This window comes from Mauremys mutica, chromosome 6, assembly GCF_020497125.1.
Source record: "Mauremys mutica isolate MM-2020 ecotype Southern chromosome 6, ASM2049712v1, whole genome shotgun sequence".
In the NCBI taxonomy this organism is placed as follows: domain Eukaryota; kingdom Metazoa; phylum Chordata; order Testudines; family Geoemydidae; genus Mauremys; species Mauremys mutica.
The window spans coordinates 4819606-4831224 of record NC_059077.1 but is presented as its reverse complement, the minus strand read 5'-3'; the positions used below and the strand labels follow the sequence as shown (position 1 = coordinate 4831224).

The following is an 11619-nucleotide window of genomic DNA, read 5'->3' as shown; positions in this document are numbered from 1 at the left end:
GAGAGAGTCTATTACTTTGTGCTGAATAATTTATATTATGGTAGCACCCAGGAACCTCAAGCAAGAATCAGGGTTCCCCCCTCCCCATACAGATGATGGTCCCTGCCCTTCACAGTTGGAAAAGGGTAGATGTACTAATGAAACAGGAGCAAGTCTGAAAAACCTATACGATTCCACCAATACTGTGGATTTCTGGTCTCCTAAATCATCAGGTTAGATGCACGTTTTATTAAGCAACAGCACAGCCTGGTGTGCGCAGCGCACACGCCGTATGTAAGGGTATAATGCAGTTAGAGTATAATATATTATTTGACAAGTATAAAATAGAGATTACGGCTTTGGAAAAAATGTTGTTTGTCTCTCTACTTGTTTCACTTTTTTGATTTCAGCTCTTCTCTTGATCCCTCCTGAAAGCAGATATCTAACCTAGGCCTCCGGGACTAAGTTTTCTAGATCACAAACAAATAGCTTAAGTCTACTATGACCACATAAAATGTACTTTAAGTGTGTGTAACTAACATTGCTGTACCAATGCTCAACATCGAGGTCTATTTCTGAGATTTCAATGAGAACTACAAAATAGAGTATGAAGTTTGTCCATTCAGTAGCAGTTATGCAAAAGTTTTGTCAAGATTGAGTAATTCAAAACTGGCTCACCATATTTTGCTTGCGCTTTCATAAAAAGAGTACTTGTAAGTGAGGGACAGTTATGAGCAACTGAAGAATAGGAGTCAGGCTGAAATCAAATGTTAATTCTTACTAGTATGTGCTGTATTTCTTTGCACCATCCTTTCCCTCTGCCTGGTCTAAGATTGTAAGTTCTTCAGGGTACAGAAAGTATCTTAGATTTACAGTGGAACACAATACATTGAAAATATAAAGTGCCATTTGCTAAGAACTGCACCATGTTGGAGAAATGTTCCTAACAGGTTGTTATTTCTGAGGAAAGGCTAAAGAGATTTCAGTCACTGAGTGAGGGTTTTAGTGACACTCATTTGACATGTATAGTTCCCAAAATCGTAGCATTAGCTCGTCTTCAAGCCCTGTAGCATCCCTATATAGAAGAGCTTCAACAGCTGCAAGCTACTCACAAGCCAGCCTTTCCCGGTCGTCAGCTTTAAAATTTCACTTCCTCCGAGTTTCTGTTTTTGTCCACGGCAGGTGTGATTGGGCTTCTCATCCAGGAACCTTTGGGCTCGGATGTCATAAAACAACAAGGAACCCTGCCCTGTTCCCACTGTTATAATGTGCTCATAAAAGCTCACTGACCGAATTCCTGTCAAAGAGAAGGAATGTTACAATCACATTCAAGAGGAGATGCATGCTCTGGCTATGCAGTGGTGGGTGCTGCTTTAGGGTTTTTTCCCGTTACAAGAATGTAATAGGAAGCAGATTACTTTGTTTCCCTTTAACTGTAAAACAGCACAAGTCAGTTCTATTTATGTTACAGAAATCACAGCTGCTATTGCAAATATCTTTCTCTCTCCCCACAAAGGATCCAATCCAGCTCCCGTTATTTATTTATAATCGGACTAGCGCGCCAAGGAGCCCCACTCACAGAGCAGGGCACCCTTGTGCCAGACAACAAACAGAACCAAAAGATGGGCCCTGCCCCCAAGGGCTTATAATCTAAGTGTAAGACCTGAACCAGAGAGGCGGGTACAAACAGGCGGAGCACAAGGAAACAATATGGAAAGACTTCCTTCATTTCAGTGGCAGCAAGAGCAGTCCCATGATGACTTTGAGGGCTATCATATGCACATGTACTAATCACTAGGAAGGAGACTGTCCTTTAAGACTCATCTCCCTGTGTTCTAAACATCACTTAAAAAAAAAAATCTAGGTTTGTGCCCTGAACTAAAAGGGTCATTTAAACTGATCTGCTTTGGGGAGAGAATTTACCCAAACAAAAGTATGTAGCATTACTTTGTTATTAAGGTCCAGTCATCACTTCGCTATTTGCTGTATAAAGAATTTGTTTTGTAGATTCACAAAAAGAAACACAATAAATCAGTGAGGATCCAAAAACAGTTTCTGCCACCTTCTTAGTACGATACAAGAAGCTTATGAAGCATGCTACAGTTTGTTTAAAATAAGAAAATTAAACAGTCAAAATGGAAGTGAAAGTTGAGTGTAAATAATATGCCTGCTCCCATCCAGCTATGCCAAACTGTAGTCTAATTGAATTCATCCTAACCAAGTGGAATTAAAAACAGGAATATGTGCAGTAATGGGAGAAAGGGGCTAGAAATTACATATACGAAAGAAGAGTCTATAGTTAGCTAAGGAGACTATGACAATATGTCAGAGCAAGTTGTAGTCATCTGTTTTACAGGTTACAAAGATTTGGGTTTGGTAATTCAGTGTTCAAGTGGGTTCGGACTCTGTATAAGGCAGCAGAGGCTAGCATAGCCAGTAAGAGATCAATCATTTGGACTAGAAAAATAGCACAGGGGGGTGCCCTTTTATTTCTGTTACTCTGAAGCTGCGCTTGAAGAGCAATCCATCCGGGTGCTCACACAAGGCGAGTAGGTGATGATGAATGCATACAGAGGACATATGGTCTCCAAACCAATTCCTGCATTTTATAGCTTTTATCCTTCTCTAATCACAAGATAATTAGTACCGCACTGATTCTCCCAGTTTATCAGGAGGCTGTTTTAGAGCACACTTTGGAAAATGGCACTTCAAATTGGTTCATAAGGGGAACATTCAGCAGCAAAGAGCTGTTGGCCAATATTTTCAAGCCTGGGTGCCTAAAATTAAACCCATAGTTAGTGTAGGATTCAACTCAATTAAAATGGCCTATTTTCAAAGGTGTTAGGCGTCCACAAATCCCACTGAAATTAATTGGTGCTACAAATGTTTAACATCTTTGAAAATAAGGCTGCTTATCAGAGTGCCTGAATATGGATTTAGGCATTAACTTTCAAACCTGGGTACCTAAAGTTTTCTTCACTGTGTATAACCCAAAACAGTTCCGAAGTTTACAGTTAGACTATTTACATTTGGCTCAATTTAAATTTTGTAAGAACAAGATTTTATACAATTTAAACCCTAGAAATGTTTCCTTCGTGGCTTTAAAATTCTAAAAAAAAACAAAAAAAAAACATTCTGTTACAGAGTTAAAACTCAGTAATGTAGTACAGGGCATGAAGGTGACTAAACAGTTATTCATTCGCAGCACACACAAATGCAAGAAGTAAACAGAGTACCAATAGTTACTGAAAATCCAATATCTCTGTAATCTACTGCATTATTATTATTAACAAGTTTACAACATATACTCTGAAGTGATAGCATCCCTTTAAGCGTGACAAAGTCTAAACAGAGAAATTTTCATTTGACCTGATTAAAGAGCAAGGTGATTGCCTTTCTCCCTTAGCTTCAGAGACATTGTTTTCATCTGTTTTGTGTGGGAAATATTAGTGCAAAGTTTAAGTTTACATATATTACTACTGATCTGGGAAGTTCACAGGAAAAGCCTTGATATTTACTAGCCTACTGTATTTTATTGCAGCCCTAACTGTTACCTTTTTGGAAAGATCAACAATTTGAAACTTCACTTCAAAGTTTTCTTACCACTGCCTCGTTCTCTGGAACAGACGGATTTAACATTGTGGGAAGGTTGCCTTGGATCCAGAAAGGAGACATGTGCCTGAGATCCTACTGCATACACTGACCACTCCTGACCATAGGCCAGACACACATTCTCCCTGCAGTACGGCAACTTGGTGGACAGTAGCTGGAAATAAACGGAGACACAAGTCAACTGAAAAATATGTGGGGGAGGAGTGATTGAACAAAATCTAAACATCCCTGAAATCATATTTGAGGAAATCATACTCAAGCAGTAACATGGACTTGGAAACTCTCCTGGAAGAAGGTAACTATTTGATCTATAGGGCAAAGACTTGAAGGAGGGAGGCAAGGAGAGAAGGTAATGCCACTGGGTGGACAAAAGCTGGAAACTGCAGCTCTTGGAGAGCGGAGAAGGGAGAGAGATAGGCATTTAGACCATGTCCACAGGTAGAAATGGTACTGGTTTAGCTAATGACTGTTTTTAAACAGGCTTAGTTAAACTGGTACAATTCCCTGTGTAGACACTCTTGTTTCAACTTTGTTTAAATTTGTTCCTTATTAACTTAACCTAAATTGAAGCCAGCCTAGTTTAAACCAAACCAAGCAGCAACAGCAGTTTGCACCAGTCTAAACCAGTTTGAAAGTACATCTTACCACCACTTCTACACTACAGGATCTATTTTGGCATAGCCCCTTATCGTAGATGCAGGGTACACCGGCAGAAGAGTTCAGCGAGCACAGTAATACCACCTCTCTGAACAACATTAGCTATATGTCAGAAGCAGCACTTTGTCAGCATAGTTGCATTTACATGAGGGTTTTGCCGCACAGCTTTGTTGGCTAGGATTTTTCCACACTCCTAGCCAACACAGCTATGCTGGTATAAATTTTAAATGTAGATCAGGCCTAAGTTAAACCAGGGCAATTTCCCTGAGTATAATTAGCACTAGAACAAGACAAGTGAAAGCTCCTAATTTGTCCAAGATTAGTAAGAAATTAGGAGCTTCCCTCTCTCAAAAGGGAAATAAGTACTCACATGTCCAGTGCTCTGACTTCATAAACATTACCTTTGCTAGGAAACTTTTCAACCTTCAAATCAAGGGTTTGGGCAAGTGTCTTACAGACACTGCTGGAGTCTATTGAGACACATTCTAAGGAAACTGACGTAGAGTAGGAAGCAGCCTTAACTGATAGGTTAACTATTGAAATGTAGCATAAATACACGAGAATGGCAACCTTTGATAGCGTGTGCTCTGCTTTCCAAAGATGAAAGTACCCATCCAGGGACACAGCTCCTAGCTCCTAGAAGGAAAAAACCCAAACAGTTAGCTTCCATATGATGTATATTGTACAAATAAATTTCAATGCAAAGCAGCTGTTTAAAGGCTACTTTAATGACTTGAGTTGAATTTATAGATGATTGCTACCTGAAACTGTTGATGAATCTGTACAAGATAAGTCTTAATTGCACATTGATTTCAGTAGAACACAAGAGCACGAAAGGTACAGTGAGAAAAGACCAGAAGCGAAATGGAAAGCCTACAACCAAACAGTAGCTTAGCCAATACAAGAACCTTGTTCGATCAAGTGAGCAACCCTTAGAAAATGCACTACGAGTTAGCATTGGCAATTCTCAGCACCAGCACCTAAAGCAACACGGGGCAACAAATATTAAGTAAGATTGTATGTATGCATTTCAACAAAAACTTAAGTCTTGCATCACAATAGAGGCAGTCTTTTAGACGCCATATCCTCCTCCCTTACAATTGGTATTAATTAGTTTGCAAGATACATTTTTACAAACACCAAAACAAGCTCGACCAACAAAAAATGTTGAGTTGTCTAATGTTATGTCTTAGGAGTCAAATCAGTTCAATGTGCATTAGCTGGCCACTGGCAGACATGCACTGATCAGTAATAACCATTTGTACACCAGTTAAGAGTGGGGAAAGGGTTACCACAGCAAGAATGATCCAAACTTATCTAGTGTTTTGCCTATTGTATAGACACATTCCATAGGCCAAAGAGCTTTAAAACCAGGAAACCCACAGGAAAACTCTTCCTTCCAGAAGTACATTTTATGTTTGCTCCAGTCCCTATCTGTTTGTTAATGACAGAGGCAAAAGCAGCAGACAAAGAACAGTATCAGAGAAGGGGAAGACAAAAGAATCTGCAAGCAAAATATAACGCAGAGGCAGGTTTGCTGTTAATTTACTGAAGTGATGCCAGTCTAATTTTGTATCCAATTTTACAAACGAGAAGGTTACCATTTTTCACTCCTCTCGGGTTCCCTGTTTCCGTCTTACTGACCTTGTTCTTATTGTTGAATGCCAGTGCTCGGACTTTACAGTTGTCTGGATTGGTGTTCTCCTTGGGGATATCCTTCAGTGCCCTGTGTGTTATGTGAGCATAGACAGGGACTCGAGAGAGGTTGTGCCTGGCATCGCTTTTAGTCAACACATCCTCCGTCACCTCCCAGAGACCCATCGAGCCATCCCGGGAACCTGAATAGAAAGGACATAGCAGCATGTGTTAGGCACACAAAATGTCCCTATTGAAGACGGAACTTCAGTCAAGCAAGTAAGACATGGCCCTGACAAGGGAAGAATCAAGTGCTGTTAGTTTAATCTAACTGAACACACTGTTGGTCTTTAAGTATTAATAAAGACTAATAAAAGTATGATATTTGAAAGCAGTCAAATTTAGAAAGATAATTGGGCTCATTAAAACTTGCCAATGGCTACATACATTTTAAAGCAGCTAAATCAATCGAGCTATTCTGAGATCTACAAGCAGCAAACAGGAGCATCAAACTGGAGCTATCATCGTCAGAGAACACACAACTAGCAGCAGCTTAGAGGTGGCTGGAACAGCAAGGTCTAGTCTACATAGTTGCACTGGTTTAACTAAAGGTGCATTTTCAAATGAGTTTCATAGATATCAGGGTTGGAAGGGACCTCAGGAGGTATCTAGTCCAACCCCCTGCTCAAAGCAGGACTAATCCCCAGACAGATTTTTGCCCCAGATCCCTAAATGGCCCCCTCAAGGATTGAATTTACAACCCTGGGTTTAGCAGGCCAATGCTCAAACCACTGAGCTATCCCTCCCCCCAAATAGGGGGCAGAATAGGTCATATACTGTATTAAGAGTGATCCTGTGTGGGGCGTAGGGGCTGTGCCACTGGGCACAAGAGACTGGCAAAGTCATCACAGGAGTTGAGACCCAACCTAGGACTCCAGGAGACACCATCATAGCTCATCATGATCATTGCCTGAACCCATAAGGGTGGTGCCATATTCGTATTTTACAGCTTCTCCCTACCTGAGATCAGATTGGCCGAGTTATCAAACTGGGAATATCTATGACTCCACCCACCATGGACACTCTCTCTCCAGCTCCTGGAAAAACACAGATCTGCTCACTAACTATCAAGCCCTTACCTTCTTGGCACATCAAGTAAATGGTCACCTTGCCCTGTCTCCTTGCACTACAAGCAAACAGAAATCCATTAAATTTCTCAACTGCCTCCCTCAGCTTCTAAACAAATAAAATACTGCAGTGCAAAAGGCATGTGGGTTACACAAACAGAAATCTTAGTTTGCTGTTACTTTGTATTTCTGAGGGCAATGCGGGGGGAAGTGAGGGGAAGGGAGTTATGTAACAAGGGAGAAGGACCAGAGTACACAACCAGAAAGGAGCAACAACAGTGTCAAAGCAAAACACTGTGGGAAGAAGGGACAACATTCTTCAGAATGCAGCCTGTAGCACTCTGGGAACTGGAGAAAAACTGCCATGGCTGCAGATTGTAGAACAGCCATATAGGAATATTTCCTTTTTTAAAGTTTTACTAGGCCTTGAAACTCCCCTCAGCATCCCAGTCGAGAAAGGTGTAAAGCCAGATACAATTTCACTGAAACTATTTACCGCCTGCCTTGAACAAGATCAACTGGAGGAGTGGTGTTAATATAAATGGAGAACCATTATCTCATCTCAGATTCGCGGATGACATCGTACTAATTGCTGAAAGCACCAACCAACTGCAGAGCATGCTATGAAGACTCAACAAGAAAAGCAGTCAGGTCAGTCTGAAAATGAACCATTGCAAAACAAAACACATGCGAGCAGATGTCTTACGAAAAGCCCGAATAGCGGTAACAGGAGAAGAAATTGAAGTGGAACAGTATGTATATTTGGGCCAAGGAGTTAATATGCGCCAAGACATGAACGGAGAACTCTCCAAAAGGATTCGGACAGGATGGAGTGCATTTAATTCCATCAAGGACATTCTCAAAAGGGGGAAAAAAACCAAAAAACCAAAAAAACAAGACCACACATACAAATATCTTCAACAGTGCTGCCAGCCATGCTGCATGGCAGTGAAACGTGAGCACTAACGAAGTGAGAAGAACAGCGGCTGTCGGTAGCTGAAAGGACAATGGAACGAGCTATGTTGGGAATTTCCCTTCTGGATCGTATCCCAAATGAAATGATTAGAGAACACAGCGATGTGAAAGATATTGTCGTGGAAAGCAGATATAAAAGATACGATGGGCGGGCCACGTAGCATGGTTCACGGACAATAGGTGCACCGCAATCATTACTGAGTGGTACTCCAGAGAACAGAAAAGACCACCTGATGGGCCTCCAAGAAGATGGGAAGATGACGTTAAATGTTCCGGATGAATGTGGAGAAGGAAGGCAAGAATGCGAGAATAATGGCGCATGTGTTGACATCGGCACAGTCTTAACAGCTGAAGACTGATCGATCCAGGTGATTAGACATGTATGAATTTTAAGGTTTAAAAAAGTTTTTTCAAGCTGTTTGGTATATTGCTAGAGATAAGTGTTTAAATAGATTTAGATAATCCTTACAATTTAATTATTTTCCCTACAAAACTGAGTTTAGAATAAATTATATAATTTCAACAGTGGTACAAACAGCTGCAGCAGGAGGAATCTTTCATTTATAACCTTTCTAATTTTTTTTTAAGGCAGTGCACTGAGTAACACTCATTGAGAGTTTAACTTGTGTTTACCATTTTGTTTTAGGGCCCAGCTTAGACATTAAAGGTTAGGGATGTCCATCATCTGCAATGTCTGCAACTTCAGAGTCAACTGCTGGTGTCACCAGCAGTGCTGCAATTCAACTACATCACACAGTAAGTTACCTATATCAAAAAGACTTTCTTCATCATCCAGTAAAACTTATGGATGAGTTTGTGATCAGGACCAGCCAAACTCCACAGGTGAAAAAGTTGCTCAGTTATTTATGCAATAACTTCTCCTCTTTTTTTCTTGTCGAGAACACACAATTCATTCACATGGTTCAATTATTATGACCAGCCCCACCCCAGCAGAGCAGACATTGCTGGACACCGTGTAGGACAAGGAAATTTAACTGTGTGCAACAAACCTTGACAGGAAAAATTAATTAAGTCTTGATGGGTGGAGTAATGTACCTACTAAAAATGTACAATTAATATTAAGCTATACAATTGCTTAACTAAATGTATTACATTACAGTGCACCCTCCTAAGTAGCAAAAAGATGTACCAAATTAGCATAAAGGCTCTATTGACTTGGAAATCCACATATTTTAATGGTCATGCCAACCAATGAGAATGCACCTCTCTTTAGAAAACAAGCACAAATGGAAAAATTGATTAAAACTGATGATTTAAATAGAGGCTTTCCACTTGATAATTTACATATTCAGTTAAACAATGATTTAAAGTCACCTTGATTTAAATTAGTCCATGCTGACACTAGAGGAGCACAGTGAGTACAGGCCTGGGAGCAAGGAACTGAGTTCTTAATCCCAGCCCTGAGACCCAGTCCCTCTGGCCCTTGGACAACTCACTTCCATCTATGCTTCAGTTCTGCCACCTGTACCTCTCCTTTCTTGCCTCTACAATTATGGATAACCACTCCTGCACGGTGTTCATGTGTAGGGCAGTGTAAATGTTTATGAAAATTCATAAGAGCATTAATGGCAAAGTATGAAATTTCACAGTTTGCATGGAATGAAGTTTACAAGTAAATTTAATAAAATCCCTTCCGTCCTTAAAATTGACTAAGTAACTTTTTGTATTATAAACTTGCAGACGTTTTCCTTTTTTAAAAAAATGTCAAAGATCACAGTGTGGGGATGGGGTGTATTTGCATGATTTCTGTGCCCTCTGTGAATGTGTGATTTACAAAAGACTCTGTTCATGCGAGTGTCCCTTTGAAGTTGAAAAGAGCAAGTAAGAATCAATACCCCTCGAAATTATAGCCTTTTGGTACACTCTCTTTTTCATTTTTAAAGTATAAACTGGACTCTGAGTCATCCAGACATGGCAGTATCCCAGCATGACATAATTGCATCAACATATTTTGTCTTTTACCATCAAATAAATTCCACCAGCTCCCACTAATGCTCATTACCAACAATCACAATGAAGGGCTTCCCAATAACATTTTATTATACAAGTGTTCTACCACTCAATTTATATGGTCATGGCTTTTAAATGGAGCATAATCTTGTTTGTTATGGAGATTTAAAATTCAATAGCACCCCCATTAATTTCTAAACACCCTGATAGCAATAAAAAGAACAGCTTCTTTTTAAAGTGTAACAGAGAAATGCATCACTGTATCTTGTTAAACTGGTTAGCCCTGAAGCCAAGGGGAGAATTCCATTTGTCACCCTAGGCTTATAAGTATCTAGAGAATTATTCATCCTATCAGAAGCTCTTACCAAGGAAGAGCCTATTGTTTGCCTATAATGGGAGACTTATTCTTCCTTCAAAACTGCTTTAGGTCAAAAGAGATTTAGTTTTGTCTATGAACTCCTTGAATAAAACACTCCACACACTTGGGTGGAGGTTGACTCTTGGGTCGTTATTGCTGGTGTTTAGATAAAGTGACACGGAAAGTCAACCCTCCAGCCCTCTCTGCACTCTCTGGAGCAGGATACAAAAAGGCCTCCCCTGAGTGTTCACAGGGTAAAACAATCATGTACTAGGTTTCTTGTTGCTTTGCTGTTCCCTTCTCTCTCTCCACCAAATGTTCTCAGTAATATATGTTCTTTTCTCCAACTTTACTAGCTTGCTTTTCTTGAGATGCTTGCTTCCCATTTTGTGGACACTCTCCTCTCCACTACCCCAAATCTAGGCTCACTGAAGGCTGAGACCAATAGTAAAGGAAAGCTATAATCAGCTAGAAAGAAGTGCGAAAGCAGGACTCGTCTCCCTGCAAGACCAACGCTGTTCAGAGTTGACTCAAGATTGAAAATAAGCAGCTTTTAAAAGCACCACTGAGGCTGCAGGTGGTTTTGGATGGAGCTGCACCCACAGTCGAGCCCAAATCTCCCTCTTTACATACAGATGAATGGTATCCAATATCTAATGACTACAAAGACATTTACTAACTGGTATTAAACCTTACCTACTAAAGGAGCAAAATCAAGTACTGCGCCTCATTGTTCAATGTTGAAGAGAACATGTTCCTGGAGACTTCCCACCTCCACAATCAAGATTTGCTTTACTTTATTCAGTTTTCCAGTGACAACTTCTACAATAAGCACGGATATGCAGAAACTTGCCCTAGTGGGATACAGTCTCTTCCTGATGCACCTAAGAACTAGGTTAGTGGGATTTAAAGGCACTCAGTATAACGACATGGGTGTGGAATTTTGAGGTTCTTTTTAAAACATGATTTAATTATTTCATTGCATGTAAAGACTTTTGCTGTCTCTAAAGAGTTTAGATACAGACCTGGTTGAGACACCATCCAGATTTAATTACACACACAACAGTTAGGCTCCAACTACACTTCAGGTTGAATCATGTCAATCCAGGGCTCTCTCTCATCGTTAGAAGTATCAGAGGGGTAGCCGTGTTAGTCTGGATCTGTAAAAAGCAACAAAGAGTCCCGTGGCACCTTAAAGACTAACAGATGTATTGGAGATTGCGTCTGACGAAGCGGGTATTCACCCACGAAAGCTTATGCTCTAATATAACTGTTAGTCTTTAAGGTGCCACAGGACTCTTTGTT

General features: G+C 40.3%; 1 protein-coding gene and 1 long non-coding RNA gene across 3 annotated transcripts in view; one reads left to right on the top strand and one right to left on the bottom strand.

Moving 5' to 3' along the window:
* LOC123372548 overlaps positions 1-11080 on the top strand; it is a 38992-nt gene extending 27912 nt beyond the window's left edge. The window contains exons 2-4 of the long non-coding RNA XR_006580338.1: positions 3521-3886; positions 8632-8741; positions 10671-11080. This is a non-coding gene — a long non-coding RNA (uncharacterized LOC123372548). The remainder of the gene's footprint in view (positions 1-3520; positions 3887-8631; positions 8742-10670) is intronic.
* Positions 1-11619, bottom strand: part of DCAF12 (DDB1 and CUL4 associated factor 12) — a 37483-nt gene that overhangs the window by 10081 nt on the left and 15783 nt on the right. For both annotated transcript variants that reach the window (XM_045020724.1, XM_045020725.1), the window contains exons 5-8: positions 5893-6086; positions 4819-4884; positions 3583-3745; positions 1092-1276 (exon numbers count right to left, since the gene is read on the bottom strand). In XM_045020724.1, the coding sequence (XP_044876659.1) occupies positions 1092-1276; positions 3583-3745; positions 4819-4884; positions 5893-6086 (608 nt within the window). The remainder of the gene's footprint in view (positions 1-1091; positions 1277-3582; positions 3746-4818; positions 4885-5892; positions 6087-11619) is intronic.